The sequence below is a fragment of the Leucoraja erinacea genome, chromosome 29, assembly GCF_028641065.1.
Source record: "Leucoraja erinacea ecotype New England chromosome 29, Leri_hhj_1, whole genome shotgun sequence".
Classification (NCBI taxonomy): Eukaryota; Metazoa; Chordata; class Chondrichthyes; order Rajiformes; family Rajidae; genus Leucoraja; species Leucoraja erinaceus.
The window spans coordinates 4,839,287-4,867,007 of NC_073405.1; the positions used below are offsets into that span (position 1 = coordinate 4,839,287).

The following is a 27,721-nucleotide window of genomic DNA, read 5'->3' on the forward strand; positions in this document are numbered from 1 at the left end:
CTCTGTCTTCCCAGCGCTCTGCCTCTTTCCTCTGCCTGTTCATCCTTAAGCTAAACTAAACCGTTTGAGTTAATTCTTTTCATGTGTGCTGAGGTACAGGGGAAAGCTTTTGTTGCATGCTTTTAATAAACAGTGAAGGATAAAAGGTACAACATTTGGTGCAAAATAAAGTCAGATGAAAGAGAATTCAAGTCTCCAATGAGATAGATGGGAGGTCCGCACTCTAACTGATGAGAGGATGGATCAGCTGCCTGATAACAGCGGGGAAGAAACTGTCCCTGAATCTGGAGATGTGCGTTTTCACACTCCTTGCCTGATGGGAGAGGGGAGAAGAGGGAGTGACCAGGGTGGGTCTAGTCCTTGATTATGCTGGTGGCCCTGCCGAGGCAGCGTGAAGTGTGGATGGAGTCAATGGGAGGGAGGTTGGTTTGCGTGATGGTCTGGGCAATGTCTGTGGCTGTGCAATTTCCTGCGGCCTTGGAATGGGGTCGTTCCCAAACATGCAAGATTCCAGTACACATAATGGCTCCAGGAGTGTTGCTGCCATCTCTGAGGCCGAGTGGCTAGCACCCACTTTCGATGTTCCCTACTGCAGCAGCATGGAGACGTTGACTGGGCTACACTGCACCCAGCATGGATTGTTCCACTGGAAGGAAATCGATGGTCAGCAGTGTCTGTCCCGGTCTCTGTGAGGGATTACACGTTTAAGATTGATAACAGAAAATTAATCTTAATTTTGGTTGAAATCAAGAGAGCTTGTGGGGGCTAAGAAACAAATTGGAGGAACTGCAGTTCGCATTTCGTTTGAGCAGCTTACAACCCATTGGCATGATTCTTGATTTCTCTAACTGCAAGTACCCTCTCTCTCCGTCCCTCCCCCACCCTAGTTCACCGGCCAGTTTCGCTGTCCTCCTGATTAGTTTCACTGTTCGTGTGCCTCGTTGTCACCTTCCCCTCAGCCAATGATGAACCCTCCTACATTTCCTTATCACCTTCTGCTTTGATATGTCTTTTTTCACACCTTACCCTTCCATATCTCTAGTCTCTCTCCTTCCCCTCATTCTCAATCTGAAGTAGGGTCTCGACCCGGAGCGCCCCCCATTCTTCCTCCCCAGAGATGCTGCCTGAGTTGCTCCAGCATTTTTGTGTCAACCAGCATCTGCAGTTCCTTGTGTTGGGCTGATGGTGAATCCTGTCCCATCAGCATGTGGGGTGGGGGGAATCACACACCCTCTCCCTTCAATGTGTTTAGTGAAGAGCGGATGTTATTTGGGCCAATGTCGGTTCCGTTGTCGCTTGAGCTGCCCTGAGCCTCAACATCTCTCTCACCGCTGCTCTCTCTCCCTCAGGACCCCCGAGGGTCACGGATGATCCAGTGGAACGAGTTGAAGCCGGTGTGTTGCGGTAAGTCGTGTCACCCATTCCCTGAAATTCCCGTAAAATGATCGGCAGGTTCAGCAGAGTTGCCGCCTTACAATGTTGTCTGGACGGCGTGGGTTTTTCTCCGGGTGCTCTGGTTTCCTCCCACGTACAGGTTTGTAGGTTAATTGGCTTCTGTAAATTGTCCCCGGTGTGTACGATATTGTTTATGCATGGGGGTGATCGCTGGTCGACGCGGGCTTGGTGGGCCGAAGGGCCTGTCTCTGCGGTGTATCTAAGTGGTTGAAAGTAAATCTAATGGGCTCCTGTGTCCAGCACTGCCCCCCGCCCGCTCTGCATAGAGCTTCATAAAGCATCAGCCAGCCTTTCATAAGAATTAGACCATTCGGAGAAGAATGAGACCATTCGGCCGATCGAGTCTACTCCGCCATTCAATCAGGGCTGATCTATCTCTCCCTCCTAACCCCATTCTCCTGCCTTCTCCCCATAATCCCTGACACCCATTTTGTTTCATTTCAGGCATTGTAAATATGAGCTTCCCTCTATCGGACCAACCTGTGATTGGAGAATGGTTAATCTTTGTGGAGCTTCAAGGGTACACGTACAACAAAACGTTTGAGGTGCAGAAATACGGTGAGTGTGGCACCCTCACTGTTCACTGTCCCTGGAACGCCAGCTCGACACCACCCCAGATGCAGATGGCCGGCACTTAAGCTGCGCCACTCGTACACTACCAGCAATTCAGCAGACCCACACGCAGACCGGTAGATGTTTCACGGCCCGACGTGAGGCCTGGCAGCACTGACACGCTGTCGTACGAGCAAACCTGCAGCGCTAAGTACAATCCCCGAAGCAGATTGCCAGCACTTGCACAAAGCTCAACACAGACTGCAGGCAGCTACACAGCCCGATGCAAGGACTGGTTGTCCATACACAGTCCCCTGTGCAGATCATAGGAGCTTACACAACCCCACACACAGTAGCTGCCAGTGCTTGTACGGAAGATGGGCACAAAACGCTGGAGTCACTCAGCGGGACAGGCAGCACCTCTGGAGAGAAGGAATGGGTGACGTTTCGGGACGTCAGAATGTTGAATGTTGGGGGAGAGGGAGATACATAGATAAGGATGAATGAGGTGTGAAAATGGGGAAAAGGGGATGGAGATCAAGGAAAATGTAATCACAGAGGGGGAGCAGCGAGAGAGGATATTGCTGCACCCGCTGACTGCTAGCGCTTATTCGCAACACTACACTTGGACTGTCAGGGCTTGTACACAACCCCACACGCAGACTGCCAGTGCTTATACACAACCCCACACGTGGGCTGCATGCATCCACACGGCCTCACATGCGGACTGGCTGCGTATAGCTGCTGTCTAGGACCGGAGCTGCCAACAGTCCCTGGCTGGAACACAGTACAGAGACAAACGCTGATGGGTTTCTATCAGGTTCCAGTTATTTTAGCACGTTTTTTTTTTTTACTCAAGAGGCAGGATCTGTTTTTTATTCATGAAAAGCGTGTTGCTCTGGTGGCCAGATGGTGCTGGGGAGGGGAGAAAGATGTTGGCTGTTACCCACACAGGGACCGCGGGCAGGTTGCTGGTGAGGAGCAGAGTTGCCCGCACACCAACTCTGACCGCCTGCTTCTCTACACAAGATGCTCACAGCCTTAGCTCCTGTCACAGTCCAAGCTCACACACATGGCCTTTGCTGCTGTGTCAAGCATGGGCCCAGCTCATGCTGCATCATCCACCTCAAACGTCCCCACCTTGTGCTGAAACGTTGCCATTCCTCACCCGACTCCATCTAACCTCACCTGCACATACATGTAGTGCCTGTGCTGCTCCAATACCGGCCTCCACAAATTCAATCATGATAAATTCAAAATTGTATCTTCACATGCCAACATAATACTTGAAATGTTCTCCCGAAACACTTTGCCTTCTCTTCCCTTCCTGTGCTGCCTTTCTCTCTCTCTCTCTCTCTCTCTCCCTCCCTCTCTCTCTCTCTCTCTCTCTCTCTCTCTCTCTCTCTCTCCCTCTCTCTCTCTCTCTCCCTCTCCCTCTCCCTCCCTCTCTCTCCCTCTCTCTCCCTCTCTCTCTTCTCTCTCTCCCTCTCTTCTCTCTCTCTCTCTCTCCTCTCTCTCTCCCTCTCCTCCCTCTCTCTCTCTCTCTCTCTCTCTCTCTCTCTCTCTCTCTCTCTCTCCCCCTCTCTCTCCTCTCTCTCCCTCTCTCCCTCTCCCTCTCTCTCCCTCTCTCTCCCCCCCCTCTTTCTCTCTCTCTCTCTCTCTCTTTCTCTTTCCTCTTTCTCTCTCTCTCTCTTTCTCTCTTTCTCTCTCCCCTCTCTCTTTCTCTCTCCCCCCTCTCTCTCCCCTCTCTCTCTTTCCCCTCTCTCTCTTTCCCTCTCTCTCTTTCCCTCTTTCTCCCTATCTCTCTCCTCCCCCTCTCCCCCCCATCTCTCTCCTCCCTCTCTCTCCCCCCTCCTCCCCCCCTCTCTCTCCTCCCCTCTCTCCTTCCCCCACTCTCTTTCCCTCTCTCTCCTTCCCTCTCTTTCTCTCCCCCCTTCTCTCCTTCCCTCTCTTTCCCCGCCCCCACTCACCCCCCTCTTTTCCCCCACTCCCCTCTCCCATTGTTTCTCTGTTTTCCTTCTATTCCCACTCTCAGTCTATCACTCTTCTCTTTTCTTTCACCCTTGATCCGCACCATTTTGACCTCACGTGCTTTTGTTGCCTCTCTGCCCCACAGGTTGACTCTCGCCTCCTGTCTCTCTCTCTCTCTCTCTCTCTCTCTCCCTTTCTCTCTGCACGGCATGCAAGCTATGTCAGGAATTTGGGCCAGGGAATTGAAAAGATTCCTTGAGGAATGATTCCAGATTGAGTGGGTGGTTGCCGTGAGGTGGGGGAGGAGTCCTAATCCCTTTGCTCGTATCCAGCTGGGAATGGTTTAGGGCCGGGACCGCTGGAGATAGCTGCAGGAGTCACCCCCCCTCGCTTCGGTTCAGGGGTGCTTGTTCTCTTAGGCATCTCCTTCCCTGTACATATCCAAACGACATCTCCCGACCACTGCTCCCCACCCCGTTATCTCCTCTGTCACCCACTTCATCAGCTCATTCAAACTCAGTCCAGTTCCGTTTAGTTTATTGTCACGTGTACCGAGGGGCAGTGAAAAGCTTTTGTAGCGTGCAAACCAGTCAGCGCAAAGACAATACATGATTGCAATTGAGTCATTCGCAGTGTACAGGTGCAGGATAAAGGAAGAACCTTTAGCGATCTTAGTTAAAGTCAGAAATTGAGTGTGAGGGACATTGAAACTGTGGCCAAAGAGGGGGGGAGCTTAAAAGAGGAAAACCAAAGAAGTATTTGACTTTGGGGGGGGGGAGAAGAGAAGATGTTGCCAGGACTCGAGGGTCTGGGCTTTAGGGAGAGGTTAAGCATGCTGGGACCTTCATCCTTGGTGCGCTCTCAAGGAACCCAAGGAGGATGAGGGGTGATCTTATAAGTGTGGCACGGTGGGGCAGCGGTAGATTTGTTGCCTTACAGCACCAGAGACCCGGGTTCGATCCTGACTACGGTGCTGTCTGTGCGGAGTTTGTCCGTTCTCCCCGTGACCGCTTGGGTTTTCCCCGAGATAGAAAACATAGAAACATAGAAAATAGGTGCAGGAGTAGAGGCCATTCGGCCCTTCGAGCCGGCACCGCCATTCGATATGATCATGGCTGATCATCCAACTCAGTATCCCATCCCTGCCTTCTCTCCATACCCCCTGATCCCTTTAGCCGATGTTGGGGAAGTCCAGAACAAGGGGTCACAGTTTAAGGATAAGGGGGAAGTCTTTTAGGACCGAGATGAGATTTTTTTTTTTAAAGGGATCAGGATGTATGGAGAGAAGGCAGGGATGGGATACTGAGTTGTATGATCAGCCATGATCATATTGAATGGCGGTGCAGGCTCGAAGGGCCGAATGGCCTCTACTCCTGCACCTATTTTCTATGTTTCTATGTAAGGCAGCAACTCTACCGCTGAGCCACCGTGGCTGCCCTGTGTTATGTGGCTCTTGGCTGAGAATCAACCAGCTCCCCAAGTATTTAGCAGCTGGCAAAATGTCCTCCTGGGCCGGTTGTGGGTCCCATGTGCCAGAGGTGGTTGGGTCAACGTGTATCATTCATCCAGGAGCGTTGGCAATTTTGAGCGTTTCCTGGCAGTGTACATGGAGCAGAAATGTTTTCCACTGGCGGGAGGTTGGTAACCAGACTTCACAGAATTGGCGCCAGATCACAGGGGATGAGAAATATTTCTTTGCCGTTTGGTTGCCGTGATGTGAAACGCAATGTCTGAAGGAGACGTGGAAACAGATTTGACAGAAACGTTCGACAGGATATTGAACAAATAACTGGAAGAGGAAACTATTTTGCAGAGTTGATGGGGGAAGAACAGAGGAGCGAGAGATAATTCTATCAAAGGGCCAGCACAGACACGATGGGCTGAGTGGCCTCCTATCCTGTCTCATTCTGTTATTTCTAGTGAATATTGGCATGGTACTTTATTGGTCATACGTACGGTGGTACAGTGACATTTTATAGACAGTTCCCTCCAAGTATCAGTACACATGAGCAGGATGTGTAGGAAGGAACTGCAGATGCCGGTTTAAACCAAAGGTAGACACAAAAAATCTGGAGTGACTCAGCAGGTCTGGCAGCATCTCTGGAGAAAAGGAATAGGTGACATTTCGGGTCGAGACCCTTCTTTAGTCTTAAGAATGTCACCATTATGCTGCCTTTTTCTCTAGAGATGCTGTCTGATCCGCTGAGTTACTTCGATACATATTAGATAAGCATCTCAGCTACAATACAATAGTATAGACAGTACCACAGTATACAAAGACTACAGTGCTGAAGTATACAGTATACGAGAGACAGTATACAGAGTCGCTAGTTAGGCGCCACTTTCAAGCCCCAGTTGTTGTCTGTGCAGGATTCTTGGCCTGACCATGAAGGCCCATTGTCAATAGGCAATAGGTGCAGGAGTAGGCCATTTGGCCCTTTGAGCCCTGGCGGCGTTGCAGGGTCAGCCTGGCCAAGTGTAACCGTTCTTTGGACACCCTGTGTGCGTAGGGGAGAGGGTAGGGCTGCAGATGTCCTGGTTGGGTTGTTCCTGGGCCTGGCCAAGCTGGCCATCCGCGAATCACAGCACCAGGCGGAAGCGGGCTCTGACCGAGCCAGCTGCCTGCCCCTTTTCCAGGGTTACGTCGAATGAATCCTTGACAAGGATTGTAACATAGTAGTTATATAGCAGTTTATTTAGTATATTTGTTTGCCTTGTACTATGGCGGTGGGTTCTGTTTTGTTTTATTGTATAGTAAATATTATTTTTAATACTTGATTTTTTTGATTGTTTTTAAAAGTATAACCATGGTGGCCTCGGTTGCTCCTCCACTGCTGTAAACCATGTGAGGTCCACGTGTTCGGCCTCTTGGTGCGACGCCCGGTCCAGCCGTGCCCCAGGCTGTTCCATCCCAGCTTGTGTGTAGACTCTGTCGCCCAATTTTAATTGACAATAGGGTGGCACAGTGGCCCATCGAAAGAGTTGCTGCCTCACAGCGCCAGAGACCCGGGTTTGATCCTGACTAATGGGTACTGCCTCTACGGAGTTTATACATTCATCCTGTGACCACGTGGGTTTTCTCCAGGCGCTCCGGTTTCCTCCCACACTCCAAAGGCGTACTGGTGTGTAGGTTAACTAGCTTCGGTAAAATTGTAACTTGTCCCTTTAGCGTGGAGGATACTGCTGACGTACGGGGATCGCTGGTCGGCGCGGACTGGGTGGGCCCAAGGGCCTGTTTCTGCGCTGTGTCTCCAAAAAAACAATTTTACTAATGTGGGAATATTTATGTTTTGTAACGTTGAACGTTTTCATTCTTGCGTATAGTGTTACCAAAGTTCGAGCTCACTATCGATCCTCCCAGGTACATCCAGGATCTGAGCAAGTGTGAGGAGGGAACTGTCCATGCCAGGTAAGCTACACTTCCTCCCGTTAAATGGCTGCCCAATCTAGAGCCTCTCAGCACAGAGCACGAGGCAAAGGCCTCCCCAACACTCTGACCTCTTCCACTCCTCCACTAGACTCTTCCACCAGTGGGAGAGTCTGTGACCAGAGGTTAAAGCCTCAGAATTTAATGGACGAAGGAGATGAGGAGAAATGTCTTTAGTCAGAGGGTGGTGAATCTGTGGAATTCATTGCCACAGAAGGCTGTGGAGGCGGTCAAAAATGGATATTTCTAAGGCAGAGATAGACAGATTGTTGATTAATACAGGTGTTGGGGGTTATGGGGAGAAGGCAGGAGAATGGGGTTGAGATGGAATGAGATTAGCCATGATTGAATGGCGGCATAGACTTGATGGGCCGAATGGCCTAATTCTGCTTCAATCACTTATGAACCTCGACACCTCCAAAGATAGTTATTTGTTACATGTGTAACTGCAGAGTGAAATTCTCTTTGCATATTTACACGTGCGTGCACCGCCATGTTTTGGTGCCGTTTCACAAGTCCGGTCGGCCCGCGCGCTTGGTCTACTGGAGCGGCTCCCGATCCAGGCGAGCCCCAGGCTCCTGCACGGCCTTCCCCCGTCGCCTTTGACAGGAACGGCCCGCGAACTGAAGTCCCTCTCCTCTCCTCGCCCGGCCTCATTAGTGTCCCGGGGGCGCCTACTGCAGCCGACCCTGAAGGCGCAGGATCCGGTCCGCCCTCATATGACCCTCTTGCTCCTCGTGTCCGACGTCTCCAGCGGCTCCCACCTCATCGGCTCTCCGGTGTACAGGGGAACGGGCAGGACAGTGAGCACTGGCGCTTTGTCATCATTGCCATAGAGGGAGTACAGAGAAGGTTCACCAGACTGATTCCTGGGATGGCAGGACTTTCATATGAAGAAAGACTGGATACACTCAGCTTGTACTCGCTAGAATTTAGAAGATTGAGGGGGGATCTTATAGAAACTTACAACATTCTTCAGGGGTTGGACAGGCTAGATGCAGGAAGATTGTTCCCGATGTTGGGGAAGTCCAGAACAAGGGGTCACAGTTTAAGGATAAAGGGGAAGTCTTTTAGGACCGAGATGAGATTTTTTTTTTTTTCCACACAGAGAGTGGTGAATCTTTGGAATTCTCTGCCACAGAAAGTAGTTGAGGCCACAGTTCATTGGCTATATTTAAGAGGGAGTTGGATGTGGCCCTTGTGGCTAAAGGGATCAGGGGGTATGGAGAGAAGGCAGGTACAGGATACTGAGTTGGATGATCAGCCATGATCATATTGAATGGCGGTGCGGGCTCGAAGGGCCGAATGGCCTCTACACTTGCACCTATTTTCTATGTTTCTATCATTGTGCCGCCTGCATTGGGCGAGAAGAGAGGCTGGAAGTGTTCCACCGCGTGTGGCTGCATCAAACCACGCCTCCCTCACCGTGCACCTTCCCTCTCTCGTGTTCTCTTTAGGTACACGTTTGGTAAACCAGTGTCGGGGAGGCTGACGGTGAACATGACGGTGAACGGAGTGGGTTACTACCGGCACGAGCTGGGCCACCCTGTGGTGAAGACCATGGAGGTATGGCATCTCTGCACACTGACCTCATATTGTTGACCCAGGAAACATGGACGGCATCCATTTTAATGTTCAGTGTTCAATAAACTCTCCCTAGGCAAGGTAGATACTGAGTTATGCTCCCTCTACATTGGCCCATCAAACTGTTTAATGATAGGAGTGGCATTGCTCCACGTACGTAGGTGAGGAAGGATGTGCTGGCACTGGAGGAGAGGGTCCAGTGGAGATTTACGGGAATGATTGGATTGATGTATGAGGAGCGTTTGAGGGCACTGGGCCTCTACTCGCTGGAGTTTAGAAGAGTGGGGGAAGGGGGGGAGGGGTGACCTCATTGAAACATACAGAGTAGTGAAAGGCTTGGATAGAGAGGATGTTTCCAATAGGTGAGGATGTTTTCCCACAGGTGAGAGTGAGATACAGCCACTCGCCTGACAAACTCACCGGCATGTCTTGGATCAGACGCCACAGCCTCAGGATTAAAGGATGTACCTGTAGCATGGAGATGAGGAGGAATTTCTTCAGCCAGGGTTTGGTGAGTCTGTGGAATTCATTGCCACAGATGGCTGTGGAGGCCAAGTCATTGCATATTTTTCAAGTGAAGATTGACAGGTTCTTGATGGTGGGGGGGGCATCAAAGGTTATGGGGAAGTGAATGGGGTTGAGAGAGAAATAGATTAGCCATGATGGAACGGCAGAGCAGACTTGATGGGACGAATGGCCTAATTCTGCTCCCATGTCTTATGGTCAAAGGTTCAAAGGTTCTTTATTAGTCACATACACCAATCGGTGTAGTGAAATGCGGATTGCCATTGCAGCACATACAAAAAGAATACAAACATAACACTAATAAAGACATTTAAACATAACCCCCCCCACAATGGTTCCCACTGTGAGGGAAGGCACAAAGTCCAGTCCCCATCCCCATGTCCACCCATAGTCGGGCCTATTGAGGCCTCCGCAGTCGCCTTTGCGGAGGCCCGATGTTCCAGGCCCTTCTCACCGGATGATGGTGGTCGGGAGAATCCTCACAGCAGCTTGGGAAAACCTGGAAGTGCCACTTCCTTACTGGAGACTTGGATAACTCTCTTTGCACTGAGGTACAGAGATACAGACACTCATCTGACAAACTCCCAGGGTGTGATAGCATAGGGCAATACAGAGTTTAGCTCCCTCTGCACTGTTCCATTGCACACTCACGGGGAAGAGGCAGCATGGATTAGATACAGAGTGAACCCCCCCCCCCCCCCCTACACTGTCCCTCCCAGAGTAGGGGCAGCGCAGGTTAAATGCATTGCAGCTGAAGCAGGATCCCGACCCGAGATGTCATCTGTTCATTTCCCTCCACAGAGTCCGCTCAGTCCACCTGAACCTACCTGATCTCACATTTACTAAACACTCGGCCATTCCTACTCTCCAGAGATGCTGCCCCTCCAGCTGAGTTACTCCAGCATTTTGTGTCTACTTTAACTCCCCCTCCCATTCTCACGTCCTGGGCCCCCTCCATTGTCGGAGTGAGGCCCACTGCAAATTGGACGAACAGCACCTCATATTTTGTTTGGGCAGCTTGCACCCCAGCGGCATGAATATTTGACTTCTCTAACTTCAAGTAATCCTTGCTTTCTCCCTCACTCCATCCCTCCCCCTTCCTAGTTCTCCGACCAGTCTGACTGTCCCGGATTACATTTTATCTCTGTTTGCTTTGTTGTTACCTTCTCCCAGCTAACAATGATCTACATTTTCCTTGATCTCCATCACCTTTGATGTCTCATTCTCACACCTTGCACTTCCTTATCTCTGTATCTTCCCCTCCCCGACTCTCAGTGTGCAGAATGGTCTCAACCCAAAACATCACCCTTTCCTCCTCGGCTGAGATGCTGCCTGTCCCGTTGAGTTACTCCAGCATTTTGTATCTATCTTAGGTGTACGGGACAAGTTGCCGGAGAAGGTAGTTGAGGCAGGGACAATTGCAAAGTTTAAGACACATTTGGGCAGGTACATGGGTCGGACAGGTTTAGAGGGATATGGGCCAAACGCAGGCTTGTGGGACTTGTATAGATGGGGCATGTTGGTCGCTGTGGGCAAGTTTGACCAAAGGGCCTGTTTCCATGCAGTGTGACTCGATGAAATGTCAGATAACCCTTCTTTGGTCAGAGGGTGGTGAATCTGTGGAATTCTTTGCCACAGGAGGTTGTGGAGGCCAAGTCAGTGGATATTTTTGAGGCAGAGATAGACAGATTCTTGATTAGTACGGGTGTCAGGGGTTATGAGGAGAAGGCGGGAGAATTGGGTTAGAAGGGAGGGAAAGATCAGCCATGATTGAGTGGTGGTAGTAGCCTTGATGGGCTGAAGGGCCAAATTCTGCTCCTATGACCTTATGAAGATGCCGTTGACGTTCCCACACATTCCTTCTCTTCCAACCCTGCAGCTTGAAGGCACAGCCTCCTTTCCCATCTGTGTCAAGGAGATGATGCCGGTGGACGTCGCCGAACATTTCCGCGGCTCGCTCAACATCTGGGCCTCGGTGTTGAGCGGTGACGGCAGCACGCAGATCACCTTCGACGATTCCACCCCCGTCCACAAGCAGCTGATCGACATCAAGTACTCCAAGGACACTCGCAAGCAGTTCAAGCCCGGCCTGCCCTACAAAGGAAAGGTAATGCAGTTCAGTTTAGTTTTAGAGATACCCCTGCAGAAACAGGCCCCCCGGCCCACCAGCGATCTACACAAACACTATCCTACACACACTGGGGACAATTTACGATGATGCCAAGCCAATTAACCTACAGACCTGCACGTCTCTGTAGTGTGGGAGGAGACCGGAGAGCCTGGAGAAAACCCACGCGGTCACGGGGAGAACGTACAAACTCCATACGGGCAGCACCCGTAGTCAGGATCGAACCAGGGTCTCTGGCGCTGTAAAGCAGCAACTCTACCGCTGCACCACCGCAATGTTGGGGCTGTGAAACTGGGAGCCTCCAAAGTATGGAGAACTATCTTGGAGTCATACAGTGTGGAGACAGGCCCTTCGGCACAACACCGACCAACATGCCCCACCTACACTAGTCCCGCCTGTCCGCATTTGGTCCGTATCCCTCGAAACCTGTCCTATCCACGTTACCTGTCCAAATGTTTCTTAAACATTGCTTTAGTACCTGCGTCAACGACCTCCTCCGGCATCTCTTTCCAAACACCCAGAGTGGACCCACGTGGTCACAGGGAGATCGTGCAAACTGCAAACAGACATCACCTGTTGAACCTGGGTTTCTGAAGGTGTGAGGCAGCAGCTCTACCAGCTGCACCTTTGTGAGAATCTAGGACCAAAGGTCATAGCCTCAGAATTAAAGGAAGCTCCTTTAGGAAGGAGATGAGGAGGAATTTCTTTGGTCAGCGGGTGGTGAACCTGCCACACAAGGCAGTGGCGGCCACGTCAATTTTAAGGCAGAGATAGATATATTCTTGATAAAGTCAAAGTCAAAGTATCCTTTATTGTCATTCAGACCTTTCGGTCTGAATGAAATGTTGTTGCCTTGCAGTCATACATAGAATAAAAATGACAAAAACACACAATAAACACAAATGTAACATCCACCACAGTGAGTTCACCAGGCACCTCCTCACTGTGATTAAAGTCTTTGTCTCTTCCCTCCTTGTTCTTAGTCCGGGTGTCAGGGACAAGGTAGGAGAATGGGGTTAGAAAAGAGAGATGGATCAGCCAGGATTGAATGGTGGATTAGATGTGACAATTCTGCTCTTATGATCTGATGAGTTCATGATTATGAAGTGATGGCCTGTGTAAAGGATTTCTCTTGGGTTAGTTTATAATATAATAATATAACTTTAATTGTCATTCAGGTATACACATAGACACAGTGCACATTGAACGGAATTTTGTCGCATTGACTCTTCAAAGTAGCAGCAGAATATAACATTTATATCAGGCGATCAGTAAAAGTGCTTCATGTGCTTAGTTCTGTAAAATAGATATATAGGAAAGTTTTTACAAGTGGTAATGTATAAGAAAGTTCTAGCATCGGTTTGATTGTGAGTTCAATAGTCTTATGGCCTGGGGGATGAAGCTGTTGCAGAACCTGGTTGTCCCGCTCTTCATGCTGCGGTACCTCCTCCCAGAGTTCGGCAGTGTAAACAGTCCATATTGTGGGTGTGTGGGGGCTCTGGTAATGCCCTTAGCTCTTGTCAGACAGCGTTTGTAACCAATGTCCATGATTGAAGGAAGAGAAGTCCCAATGGTTTTTTCCGCTGTCCTCACCACTCTCTGAAGGCACTTCCAGCCCGCAGCTGCACAGCCGCAGCACCACATAGAGATGCAGCTGGTCATGACTGATTCAATGGTGCTTCTGTAGAACGTGGTGAGGATGGGAGGGTGGAGGTGTGATCTTCTCAGCCCGTTTTACCAGAGATGTGGTGTTTGTAGTCCAAGTTAAGGTATCCGTTGTTATATGCACCCCCAGGAACTTGATGCTTTTCACCTGCTCCACTGCTAAGTTGTTGTACTGTGTACAAGGTCGGTCCTGCAGCCGTGACAGGATATCCCTCCCGGATGTGCCCGTGCCTGAGGTTCCAACGTTGCCCTTCCCCGTGCTCCTTGTTTACTCAGGTGGAGGTGACCTATCCCGATGGGAGCCCGGCAAATGGCATCACGGTGCGGATCAAAGCCGAGCTCACCCCGAAGGACAACGTCTACACGAGTGAGCTGGTGTCGGAGGACAGCAAGGTGCAGTTTGAGATTCCCTCCATCCCAACTGCCGCACAGTACGTCTGGCTGGAGGTGAGCACGGACACACGGGACTGGGGAGACCGAGAAACATTGTGGTGCACGTGTGTACACTTACACCATACACACTCTCCCTCTATCTCTGGCTCACACTCTCTGCCTCTCTCTCTCTCTCTCCCTGTAGTTGAGGCCACAGTTCATTGGCTATATTTAAGAGAGAGTTAGATGTGGCCCTTGTGGCTAAAGGGATCAGGGGGTATGGAGAGAAGGCAGGTACAGGATACTGAGTTGGATGATCAGCCATGATTATATTGAATGGCGGTGCAGGCTCGAAGGGCCGAATGGCCTCCTCCTGCACCTATTTTCTACGTTTCACTATCCTCTCTCATTCTCTCTCAAACACTCACACACACTCTCTCACTCTCTCACTTTCTCTCACTCTCTCTCTCTCACACTCTCTCTCTCACACTCTCTCTCACTCTCACTCTCACACCCCCCATACATGCTCTCACTATCTCTCACACCCTCAGCCATGATCATATTGAATGGTGGTGCAGGCTCGAAGGGCCGAATGGCCTACTCCTGCACCTATTTTCTACGTTTCTATACATTAATGCTCACCAAACCTTTGCGTTGACATACTGTTGGAGGCCAAGACCTCCGTTGATCTGGCAAAACGGAGAATCCAGAAAGACTCTGGAGCCGGGTGCTGGAGGATCAGTGGTGGACCTGTACTAATAACATTCTTGCTCTGTTTCAGACTAAGGTGACGGCCATCAATGGAACCCCGGCGGGCGACCAGTATCTCCCCAGCTACCTCTCCATCAGCAGCTGGTATTCACCGAGCAAGTGCCATATTCAGCTGCAGGGGCCTGAGCGACCACTCCAGGTGAGCTGTTACTCTCTACACCGCCTCCTCTTCCCGTTCCCTCCTTGCCAGTCTCACGGAAGGGAAGTGCAGTGATGCAGCTGGTGGAGCTGCTGCCTCTCAGCACCAGAGTCCTGGGTTCAATCCTGACCTCGGGTGCTGTCTGGGTGGAGTTTGCACGTCCTCCCTGTGACTGCATGGGATCCTCCGGGTGCTCCGGTTTCCTCCCACAATCCAAAGACGTGCAGGTTAATTGTCCTCTGTCAACTGCTCCCATTGTGTAGGGAGTGAATAAGAAAGTGGGATAACATAGAACTAGTTTCAACGAGTGATCGATGGTCGGCATGGACTAGATGGGCCGAAGGGCCGTTTCCATGCTGTATTTCTAAACATTGCAAACATTGCAAGATATTTGGAAACTAAGGCTTGATTCTCCAGCGAAGGTTCAATTAAAACTTGCAAATAACTGGATGGAGTGGATGTGGAGAGGATGCTTCCACCAGTGGGAGAGTCTAGGACCAGAAGTCATAGGAAGGAGATGAAGAGGAATCTCTTTAGTCAGAGGGTGGTGAATCTGTGGTATTCCTTGCCACCGAAGGCTGTGGAGGCCAAGTCAATGGATATTTTTAAGGCAGAGATAGATAGATTCTTGTGTTTAAGAAGGAACTGCAGATGCTGGAAAATCGAAAGTAGACAAAAATGCTGGAGAAACTCAGGGAAGGAAATAGGCAACGTTTCGGCCTGAAACGTTGGCTATTCCCTTCGCTCCATAGATGCCGCTGCACCCGCTGAGTTTCTCCAGCATTTTTGTGTACCTATAGATAGATTCTTGATTAGTACGGGGTTATGGGGGGAAGGCGTGAAAATGGGGTTAGGAGGGAGAAAGAGATCAGCTATGATTGAATGGCGGAGTAGACTCGATGGGCCGAACGACCAAATTTTACTCCTGATCACTAACACCACAGACGCGGTCCTTATAATACTCAAACCGTGAGTGATTTATTCATCCTAGTGAATCTGTTCTCCATCTCTCAGTGAACGTTTCTGCTTGTCCCACTCCCTCGTTCTTTCCCTTGAACTCTGAGGTTCGTTTGCCTGTAAAATACTTGCTCGGTTTCCTTTGAAAATCCCTCTGCCCTTTTGCGACAGGCAGGTTCGTGATCACAACAACTCTTGTTATCTGATCGTCGTAAATCTGTGTCCGCTGGCCATCAAACCCCCCCTGCCCCTGGAAGCCATATCTCGTTTTGTTTCTCTGCCAAAACCTCTCGTTACTTTCGACACCTTGTTAAATGCCCTCTTAAGCCTCTCTCTTCTGAAGGGAACAGAGGAGTTTTAACAGGTCTCTCCGAAGTCATCGGACATTCCTCGTTCCAGTCAACTTCAGGTTAATCCCCTCTGCATCCTCTTCAAGGCTTTGAAATCGTTCCCGAGGTGTGTTGCCAAAGTTGAACACAATTCTTTGGCTGCAGCCTATTTCATGAGGTTTTAACATAACTTCCTCGCTGTAGCTCTGCCTCACGCGAGGTCAGGGATTCTTATTTAATCAGCATTCTCAGGCTGAACCTTCAAAGACGTTGATAATCTATCTATTCTTGGCCCCATTTAAAAATTGTACATTTATACATTCTTACCTTTCATCCTTCCAACCAAAATGATTCACTCCATATTACTAATTTTGGGGCAGCACAGCGGTAGAGTTGCTGCCTTACAGCGAAAGAGACCCAGGTTCGATCCTGACCACGGGGTGCTGTCAGTACGGAGTTTGCACGTTCCCCCCGTGACCGTGTGGGTTTTCTCCGGGCGCTCTGGCTTCCTCCCACACTCCAAAGACGCCCAGATTTGAAGGTTAATTGGCTTCTGTAAATTGTACACTGTCCCAGGTATGTAGGATAATGCTAGTATACGGGGTGATCGCTGGTTGGAGCAGACTCGATGGGCTGAAGGTCACGTTGTACCCCTGAAATCTAAAGTAAACTGGTCCCTGTGGTGGTCCAATCCTACAGCAATCTCTGTTCACCTGCATTCTGTTAGTTTTCTTGTCGTTGTTCATTATATTTCTGAGTTTTGGTTTCTCTACAAACTCGGAAGCAATGCCTGTATACCAACCAGGCCATTGGTGAATATTCCAGGTCCCACTCCGGCATTGTACAAGTGAGCTGGGTCTTCCCTGCACCCTTTCCCACCGTAGACTATGGGACATCGCTGACAGTTCCCTCTGGAGCTCAGTTCTGGGAGTCCCTCCTGGCCTGTCTTGCTGCTTTAGACGTTAGAGACACTACGTGAAAACAGGCCCTTCGGCCCACCGAGTCCGCACTGACCAGCGATCACCCTATACACTAGTTCTATCCTACCCGCGACAAACAATTTACAATTTTTACCAAAGCCAATTAAAGTACAAACCTGTGGATCTTTGGAGTGTGGGGGGAAACCGGAGCACCCGGAGAAAACCCACGCGGTCACGGGGAGAATGTGCAAACCCGTAGCCAGGTTTGAAGCTGGGCCTCTGCAGCTGTGAGGCAGCAACTCTATCGCTGCGTCGCTGTGCCGCCCAAAGCCGTTATAAACCCCGCCACGGCCGGCCGCTCGTTACCCCTGCTGCCCCCGTGTGGCTGGAGTCAGTGGCAGCCTCAGTCCCCGAGTCTCATGAAGCTCTCTCACCTCTTGACTGCTCCAGGTGGGGGAAGAGGCTTGGATCCCAGTGAAATCCACCTGCCCCTGTGACTTTGCCTTGCACTACGAGATAGCCTCGCGGGGCAACATTGTGAGGACAGGCATGCAGCCGGCCAGCGCCACCCAGCAGCGCAGCAGGAGGGCCACCGTCATCTTCGACAAGAAGAAACAATCGTCACAGAGCCCACTGAACCGTGAGTCCGACCGGGTGGGCTGAAGGTCGGGCACGAGGGAGGAGGGGGGGGTCAGATGGAGGTGGAAGGAGGAAGACAGGATTGTTGAGAGAGGGAGAGTCAGATAGAGAGGGTCAGTGGGAAGGAATGGCCCCGTGGAAGGAAGTGGTAGAGAGGATCAGGCACAGTGAGCATCAGGGCCAGGGGCGGATGGAAGGGAGGGGTGGAGGATCGGCCGGAGGGGACCAAGTGGTCAAGGAGGGAGGGAGGGTCAGATAGAATGGAGAACAGAAGGGACAGAGGGTTCAAAGGAGAGAGGGAAGGCTGGAGATGGAGGGTTAGGCAGAGGGAGGGAGGGTCGGAGAGAGTGGGTCGGACAGAGAGGGAAGAGGAGGGAGGTTGGGATAGGGAGGGAGGCTTGCACTAAGGGGAGGTCAGACAGAGAGGGGGATGATCAGACGGAGGGAGGGAGAGTCGGAAGAAGGAATGGAGATTTGGGCGGAGCGGTCATTGGACTGAGGGAGGCTGAGATGGACAGAACGGAGATGGGGCAGAGGTGCAGTGGGAGGGAGCGGGAGACAGTGTGGGGAAAGTGGGAGGGAGGGAGCGGGAGACAGTGTGGTCAGGCAGATGAATGTAGTTGAACCTCTCTTTTAGAAACATAGAAACATAGAAATTAGGTGCAGGAGTAGGCCATTCGGCCCTTCGAGCCTGCACCGCCATTTAATATGATCATGGTTGATCAATTTTCCTTCTCAGAGCGGCCCGCGTCTCCAGCCAGCGAGGTTGGCGTGTGCACCACCTACATCCACTTCACGGTCACGCACAACATGAGCCCCGTCAGCCGCCTGCTCCTGTACTACGTGCGAGACAATGGCGAGGGCATCACCGACAGCATCCAAGTTCCAGTCCAGCCGTCCTACGAGAACAAGGTGCGTTTGCAACAACACCAGCCTGCAAATATCTATCACCTACAATAATATAAAAGCAGATCTGCAATCACATATTACAATCGCTCCACGCTCTTAAATCTCTACTCCGACACAACCTTGCTCTAAACGTTATTCCTAATCATGTATCTATCCATACACTGTAATTGGCTCGATTGTAATTGTGTGTTTGTCTTTCTGCTGACTGGTTATCAAGCAACACAAGCTTTTCACTGTACAAGTGACAATAAACTAAACAAACTAACAAACCCACTGAGTTTCTCCAGCATTTTTGTCTACCTTCGATTTTTCCAGCATCTGCAGTTCTTTCTTAAACTTGTATAGAGTGTCGGCAAACTAACTCTGACACTGAGCTACACATAGAAACATAGAAATTACGTGCAGGAGTAGGCCATTCGGCCCTTCGAGCCTGCACCGCCATTCAATATGATCATGGCTGATCATCCAACTCAGTATCCCATACCTGCCTTCTCTCCATACCCCCTGATCCCCTTAGCCGCAAGGGCCACATCTAACTCCCTCTTAAATATAGCCAATGAACTGGCCTCAACTACCCCCTGTGGCAGAGAGTTTCAGAGATTCACCACTCTCTGTGTGAAAAAAGTTCTTCTCATCTCGGTTTTAAAGGATTTCAAGGATTTCCCCCTTATCCTTAAGCTGTGACCCCTTGTCCTGGACTTCCCCAACATCGGGAACAATCTTCCTGCATCTCGCACATGAGGGCAGCTGAGTACAAGGGCCCCGTCTCTGTGCCAACTGACTCTGTGAATCAACTGCATAGTTGGTGGGGAAGGGTGGATTAAAACAAGGGTTTGAAAGGGGGTTCAAGGTGGGGAGATGCAGAGGTTTATGAAAGGAAAGTTCTACAATCTGGGATCCAGATGCCTCCAATAGACAGACAGCAATAAGGGTTAGACACAAAATGCTGCAGTAACTCAGCGGGACAGGCAGCATCTCCGGAGAGGAATGGGTGACGTTTCGGGTCGAGACCCTTCTCCAGACTAAGTCAGGGGAGAGGGGGACGTAGAGATATGGAAGGTGAAGGTGTGAAAACGAGGGTTTAAAGGAGACAAAGGTCAAGGAAAATGTAGAATGGATCAGTTAGCTATGGGGAAGGGAAGAGGAGATACGGCGATGTACAGTATTGGGAGAAGCACAAAGATCTGGGAGTTGTAAAAACTGTCGGGAATACAGAGATTGCGAAGATGAGGATATGTGGAGTTTATATGGCAATAAAACATTCTTGACTCTGAAGATGACGTTTCAAGAGGACATGACTTCAGAATTAAACAGAAGTTTAGGGGTAATATGAGGGGGAACTTCTTTACTCAGAGAGTGGTAGCGGTGTGGAATGAGCTCCCAGTGGAAGTGGTGGAGGCAGGTTCATTGGTATCATTTAAAAATAAATTGGATAAGCATATGGATGAGAAGGGAATGGAGGGTTATGGTACGAGTGCAGGCAGGTGGGACTAAGGGGAACAAAATTTGTTCGGCATGGACTTGTAGGGCCGAGATGGCCTGTTTCCGTGCTGTAATTGTTATATGGTTATATGGTTATATGAATTGGAACTAATTTATAACATTTGAAACTGGCCAAGTGATGGTCCTGGAACCTGCCTGGTCACCTGGGCTGGGAAAATCCTCACATGGCTTGGGGGGTGAGGTAACTGTGCCGGATTTATGAATTGTACCTGTTAATTTTTTGTGATTCAACGTGCAGATCTCGATCTCACTCTCCTCCAACAAGACGAAGCCTGGCGACCTCATCAGCGTGGCAGTGAAGGGTGAGCCACGGGCGTGTGTTTGCGTGGCAACCGTGGACAAGAGCGTGTATCTGCTCAAACCTGGCTTCCAGCTCACCACGGACAAGGTAGTCACAGCCTGTCCTCTCTAGACGTTAGCGATACAGCGTGGAGGCAGGCCCTTCGGTCCACAGAGTCCGCGGCATATCCTAGTTCTACCCAACGCACTTGGGACAAATAGCGGAGTCAGGGGATATGGGGAGAAGGCAGGAACGGGGTACTGATTGGGGACGATCAGCCACGATCACATTGAATGGCGGTGCTGGCTCGAAGGGCCGAATGGCCTACTCCTGCACCTATTGTCTACTGTCTATTGACAATTTCCAATTTGTCACCAACGGCGATTGACCTACAAACCTGCACGTCTTTGGACTGTGAGAGGAAACCAGAGCACCCGGAGTAAACCTACACGGTCACAGGGGGAACGTGCAAACTCCGCACAGGCAGCATCCGTAGTCAGGATCAAAGCCGTGTCTCTGGCTACTGCTGCAGCACTGGGCCCGCCCTCATATGTGTCAGTTATAAACCTAAACTCAAGTCTCAATTACACACCAGCGCCAAGGAGACGCTTTGAAGTTTTTGTACCTTTAGGAAGGAGATGAGGAGTCATTTCTTTAGCCAGAGGGTGGTGAATCTGTGGAATTCATTGCCACAGATGGCTGTTGAGGCGGTCATTAGGTATTTTTAAACTGGAGATGGATAGGTTCTTGATTAGTACGGGCGTCAGGGGTTATGGGGAGATGGCAGGAGAAGGCAGTAGAGATGAGAAGAACTTTTTTCACACAGAGAGTGGTGAATCTCTGGAACTCTCTGCCACAGGGTAGTCGAGTACAGTTCATTGGCTATATTTAAGAGGGAGTTAGATGTGGCCCTTGTGGCCAAGGGGATCAGAGGGGATGGAGAGAAGGCAGGTACGGGATACTGAGTTGGATGATCAGCCATGATCATATTGAATGGCGGTGCAGGCTCGAAGGGCCGAATGGCCTACTCCTGCACCTAATTTCTATGTTTCTATGAATGGGGTTGAGAGGGAGAGATAGATCAGCCATGAATGAATGGTGGAGTAGACTCAATGGGCCGAATGGCCTGATTCCGCTCCAATGACTTGGGTGCTTATGAAACCATTCCTCCATGGGCCACAGCAACAGCAAATGGGCATTCCACCCATCCAGACTGATCATTTGTTTATTTAGGTTGGGGTTTTCTGTAACCAAACTTCCTTCAGTTCTGTGACGATTCAACCCCTCAACCATAAAGATCCACGGGGCTCTGGGTACAAGAGTTGGGACTTCATGTTACAATTGAACAAGGTGTCGGTGAGACCGCACCATGACAGGGGCGTCAGGTTGCTGAGGAGTGACCGAATCGAGGTGGATAAAATCATGAGGGGCCATAGATAATGTGGATGGTCACAATCTTTTCTTCCCTTAGGGTTGGAAGAGATGCAGAGGGTGGTGGATATGATAAATGAGCATGTGGTGGATGTGATATTAATTACAATGTTTAAAAGACATTTGTTCAGGTGCATAGATAGCAAAGGTTTGAATGGAGATGCGCCAAAATCGGGTCAAATAAGACGAGCTCAGGAAGACACTTTTGGGCCAGCATGGAAGAGTTGGGCAGAAGGGCCTGTTTCTGTACCATGTAACTTAGTTGTTTTAGTTTAGTTTAGAGATACAATGCGGAAACAGGCTCTTTGACCCCCCGAGTCCGTGCCGACCAGCGATCCCCGCACCCTAACACCATCCCACACACGTGCGCAAGGGTCAACTTACAATTTTACCAAGCCAATTAACCTACAAACCTGTACGTCATTGAAGTATGGTAGGAAACTGGAGCACCTGGAGAAAACCCACGCAGGTCACGGGGTGAAAGTAGAAGCTCCGTGGTCAGGATCGAACCCAGGTCTCTGGCGCTGTGAGGCAGCAACTCTACCGCTGCGCCACTGTGCCGCCCAACTCTTATTAACTCCACGACTACATCAAGCTCCAGGTCTCCCCAGTGAATCCTGTAGGTGGGAGCTACCTGGTGTGGAGACACTGGAATCAGTGCAGGGTCAGGGAACATCGCCTGATTGCCTGCTGACCTTTAACCCTGTCCGCTCTTTCTCCAGATCTTCCAGGAACTGGCCGACTACGACGTTTCCGACGCCTTTGGAATCCCGAAGGAGGATGGTCACTTCTGGTGGCCGGGGCTGTCGTCACGGAGACGGAGATCGTCCATGTTCCCGTGGCACTGGGACATCACCAAGGACGCCCACTTTGCCTTCAGTGTAAGCACCACCTCCCGCATCTCACCTCCGTTATCAGCTGCATCCTCCTCCCCGCCAGACACTGACTCTCGCCTCGAGAGCCGAGAGCGTTTTATTCTCCTACGCACCGAAACAGAACAATGAGATTCTCACTTGCAGCAGCACAACAGAACCGAATAGAGAACAGCCTGGATAGAGTGGATGCGGTGACCATGCTTCCACTAGTGCAAGAGTCGAGGACCAAAAAACCATAGCTTCAGAATAAAAGGACGTTCCTTTAGAAAGGGGATGAGAAGATATTTCTTTAGTCAGAGGGTGGTGAATCTGGCGGAGGTGGTCAGATTTTTGATTAATAAGGATGTCATGGGGTGATGCAGACACTGACTCTTTGCTACCTCCAGATATTAACTCCCATTAAGTTTGAGTTTAGTTTATTGTAACGAGCACCAAGGCGCAGTGAAAAGCTTTTGTTGCGTGCTAACCAGTCAGCGGAAAGACAATACATGATTACAATCGAGCCATCCGCAGTGTACAGATACATAATATGTATGTATATATGGAGTGCAGAGTGCAGGGAGTGCAGAGACGGTTCAGACTGATTCCTGGGATGTCAGGACTGTTTATGAAGAAAGACTGGATAGACTTGGTTTATACTCTCTAGAATTTAGGAGATTGAGAGGGGATCTTATAGAAACTTACAAAATTCTTAAGGGGTTGGACAGGCTAGATGCAGGAAGATTGTTCCCGATGTTGGGGAAGTCCAGGACAAGGGGTCACAGCTTAAGGATAAGGGGGAAATCCTTTAAAACCGAGATGAGAAGAACTTTTTTCACACAGAGAGTGGTGAATCTCTGGAACTCTCTGCCACAGAGGGTAGTTGAGGCCAGTTCATTGGCTATATTTAAGAGGGAGTTAGTTATGTGGCCCTTGTGGCTAAGGGGATCAGGGGGTATGGAGAGAAGGCAGGTACGGGATACTGAGTTGGATGATCAGCCATGATCATATTGAATGGCGGCGCAGGCTCGAAGGGCCGAATGGCCTACTCCTGCACCTAATTTCTATGTTTCTATAATATAGGGAATAACGTTTAGTGCAAGATTAAGCCAGTCCGACCAAAGGCAGTCTTGAGTGTCTCCAATGAGGTAGCTGTTAGTTCTGGACAGCTCTCTAGGTGTTGGTAGAATGGTTCAGTTGCCTGATAACAGCAGGGGGAAAAACTGCCCCTGATTCTGGAGGTGTGCATTTTCACACTTCCATATCTTTTGCCCGATGGGGTTGGGATAGGTTCTCGAGATGCGGAGTCTCACTGGGGTACAGGTTCCCACAGATGTTGTTGCTCGGCGCCATTTGGCAGCTGTTTTCGCTCTTCTACCCTTTGACCTGCGCCTGCTTCCCCGGTTACCTAGGAAACGGGCCTGGTGGTCATGACGGACGTAGTGAGCCTGAATCACAGACAGAATGGCGGGATGTACACTGACGAGGCCGTGCCTGGCTTCCAGCCCCACACCGGGACCCTCGTCGCAGCTCTCCAGCCAAGGATCACTCCCAGGTGAGAGACAACCGCCTGTGTTTCACCCTTTGTTTTAGTTTTTAGCAATACAGCGTGGAAACAGGCCCTGTTTACAGGGTTAAAGGGAGAAAGGCTGCAGAGAGGTATAGGGAGCAGATAGTTTAGTTTTGAGATACAGCATAGAAATGGGCTCTTCAGCAATTGAATCCCATCACTAGGGACACTTTACAAAAGCTAATTAACCTACAAACCTGAAGGTACACAAAAATGCTGGAGAAACTCAGCGGGTGCAGCAGCATCTATGGAGCGAAGGAAATAGGCAACGTTTCGTCCCGAAACGTTGCCTATTTCCTTCGCTCCATAGATGCTGCTGTACCCGCTGAGTTTCTCCAGCATTTTTGTCTGCCTTCGATCTGCAGTTCCTTCTTAAATCCTCAAGTCATGTGGGTTGGTACATTAATCGGCCGTGCGAATGGATGGAAATGTGGGAGAAAATGTTTGCCGAGGAATGGGATTGTCAGAGACTTGACGGGCCGAAGGGCCTTCTTCTCGGTCGCATGGAAACGCGGAGTACTGCACAAGCTCTGAGGGAGGCACCGTGGCAGCAGCAGTCGAGTTGCTGCCTCACAGCTCCAGAGACGTGGGTTCGATCCTGACCACTGGCACTCCCTGTACGTATGTTTCGATGTTCTCAAGAGAATAGAGCAGTTTTTCAACCTTAACTGGCTCTCGTTCCAGAGAACATCAGGTTAATCCCCTCTGCATCCTCTTCAAGGCTTTGAAACCATTCCCGTGGTGTGTTGCCAGAATTGACAACAATTCTTTGGCTCCATCCTATCTAATATTTCAAGAAGTTTTAACATAACTTCCTTGCTGTAACTCTGCCTCACGCAAGGTGTTTTTTTTATTCAGCATTCTCAACCTGAACTGTCTTCACTAAAAGGCGTTGATAATCTATCTATTCTTGGCCCCATTTTAGAATTGTACATTTAGTTTACCTTGTCTTTCATTCTTCATAGCAAAAGGATTTGAGTATAGGAGCAGGGAGGTTCTACTGCAGTTGGAGAGACCACACCTGGAGAATTGCGTACAGTTTTGGTCTCCAAATCTGAGGAAGGACATTATTGCCATAGAGGGAGTGCAGAGACGGTTCACCAGACTGATTCCTGGGATGGCTGGACTGTGTTATGAAGAAAGATTGGATAGACTTGGTTTATACTCTCTAGAATTTAGGAGATTGAGAGGGGATCTTATAGAAACTTACAGAATTCTTAAGAGGTTGGACAGGCAAGATGCAGGAAGATTGTTTCCGATGTTGGGGAAGTCCAGAACAAGGGGTCACAGTTTAAGGATAAGGGGGAAATCTTTTAGGACCGAGATGAGGAAAACATTTTTCACACAGAGAGTGGTGAATCTCTGGAATTCTCTGCCACAGAAGGTAGTTGAGGCCAGTTCGTTGGCTATATTTAAGAGGGAGTTAGATGTGGCCCTTGTGGCTAAAGGGATGAGGGGGTATGGAGAGAAGGCAGGTACAGGATACGGAGTTGGATGATCAGCCATGATCATATTGAATGGCGGTGCAGGCTCGAAGGGACGAATGGCCTACTCCTGCACCTATTTCCTATGTTTCTATGTTTCCCACCAAAGACACTCTGGTCTGAGTGCAGGTAGATGGGACTCGGAGAGAGTTATGCCCCTGTCCCACTTAGGAAACCTGAACGGAAACCTCTGGAGACTTCGCGCCCCACCCAAGGTTTCCGTTCGGTTCCCGGAGGTTTTCGTCAGTCTCCCTACCTGCTTCCACTACCTGCAACCTCCGGGAACCACCTGCAACCTCGGGTGCCGTCCCTGTGACCCCGTGGATTTTCTCCGGGTGCTCGGGTATCCTCCTGCCTTCCAAAGACGTGCAGGTTTGTCAGATAATTGGCTTCTATAAATTGTCACTAGTGTAACAATTTAAACTGGTAGGTACACAAAAATGCTGGAGAAACGTTGCCTATTTCTTTCGCTCCATAGATGCTGCTGCACCCGCTGAGTTTCTCCAGCATTTTTGTGTACCTTCGATTTTCCAGCATCTAAATTCTTAAGCAATTTAAACTGGTGCCCGGGTGGCCGTTGGTTGACGTGGACTCTGTGGGATGAGGGGCCTGTTTCCACGCTGTATCTCTAAAACTAACACTGGGACTAAATCAAAATGGATTTACTGGGGAAGTTTGTGAAGGAATGTTTTTGTCAGAGATTTCAGATTCAGATTCAGATTCAGATTCAATTTTAATTGTCATTGTCAGTGTACAGTACAGAGACAACGAAATGCATTGGAGACAACGAAATGCATTAGAGACAATGAAATGACGGATTTGACGGATTTGACGGATGATCCTCATTCTCTGTTGCATGGAAATGTTTAATTCCGTACGTTTAGCTGCTGGGTGATCCGCCTGCCTGTTTGGCTCAGTAATGGATCAGAATGAACTCGGACAGCGGCTGAGAAACATCAATAGATTTAAAACAAGCAGCATTAGGCAAATGTCTCCTCTACTGTGCCTAGTGGTTGGGAATGGGCTTAAGAAAACCAGGCGTAGAAGGGAGTAGAATGAGTGAGGTGCAGTCGGGACAGGATGGATCAATGGTCTCCTGTGCAGTGTCATTCTCTGGCCGTGCCTCTGTACAGTCTAGTTTAGTTTCCCTTTTCCCTGACCTAGTCTGAAGAACGGTCTTGTCTCGAAACGTCACCCGTTCCTCCTCTCCAGAGATGCTGCCTGTCCCGCTGAATTACTCCAGCTTTTTGTGTCCATCTTTAGTTTAGTCTAGTTTAGAGATACAGTGCGGAAAAGGGCCCTTCGGCCCATCGAGTCCATGCAGGCCAACGACTAACCGCGTACACTAGTGCTGTCTAGGGACCATTTACAATTTCTACCCGAAACCAAATGAACCTACAAACCTGTACTCCTTTGGAATGTGGGTGGAAACCGGAGCACCCGGAGAAAACCCACGTGGACTTGCTGGGCCGTAGGGCCTGTTCCCACGCTGTATCTCCAAAGTCTAAAGTGAAATCTGAAGTCTAGATTGGGTACCTTGGGGGCGGCTGGGAGAGATTCTGTCCTGTGAGATGCCTTTGATGTTCTGTTCTCCTCTAACACACAACTGATTTCTTTCTACTTAGAGCTGAGAAGAAGAAAAGGACTTTCTTTCCAGAAACCTGGATCTGGCATTGTCTCAACATCAGGTAGAAGCACTGAAGTCGGGATTTACGTTGGCGTACGGCAGTCGGTCGGGGTAGATGCAAATCCCGTTCCTGGTAGCAATGCCCATGGTGCGAATCGGAATACCGGGGCTCCCGATGAGCTATAACTGAACTTGAGCATCCAGCTACTCCGCAGGATATTGAAGACTAGTTTGCAGAATGTCAGGCTTAAAGGCTTAGAGGCTGCTGGCTGGACTGAACCAAAATGTAGAAAGAAGGAACTGCAGATGCTGGTTCATACCAAATATAGACACAAATGGCTGGTGTAACTCAGTGGGGCAGTCGGCATCTCTGGAGAAAAAGGCTGGGTGATGTTTCGGGGTGGGACCCTTCTTTATTCCTGAAGAAGGGCAAGCAAAACACAAAAAGCTGGAAGAACTCAGCGGGCCAGGCAGCATCTTTGGAGATAAGGAGTAGGTCATGTTTTGGGTCGAGTCACTTCTTCAGACTTGAATTCTGAAGAAGGGGCTCGACCCGAAACTTCACCTGTTCTCCAGAGATGCTGCCTGACCCGCTGAGTTACTCCCGCTTTTTGTGTCTAAACCAGCAT

The 27,721-nt window shown here is 49.9% G+C and overlaps 1 protein-coding gene across 1 annotated transcript in view; it reads left to right on the top strand.

Annotated features, from left to right (window-relative positions):
- cpamd8 (C3 and PZP like alpha-2-macroglobulin domain containing 8) overlaps positions 1–27,721 on the top strand; it is a 116,402-nt gene that overhangs the window by 18,760 nt on the left and 69,921 nt on the right. Inside the window, 13 exon segments of the mRNA XM_055658393.1 lie at positions 1,350–1,404; positions 1,900–2,013; positions 7,303–7,387; positions 8,863–8,971; positions 11,394–11,621; positions 13,584–13,754; positions 14,461–14,589; positions 17,246–17,435; positions 18,174–18,346; positions 20,085–20,234; positions 22,280–22,438; positions 23,824–23,966; positions 27,091–27,153. Coding sequence (XP_055514368.1) covers positions 1,350–1,404; positions 1,900–2,013; positions 7,303–7,387; positions 8,863–8,971; positions 11,394–11,621; positions 13,584–13,754; positions 14,461–14,589; positions 17,246–17,435; positions 18,174–18,346; positions 20,085–20,234; positions 22,280–22,438; positions 23,824–23,966; positions 27,091–27,153 — 1,769 coding nt within the window.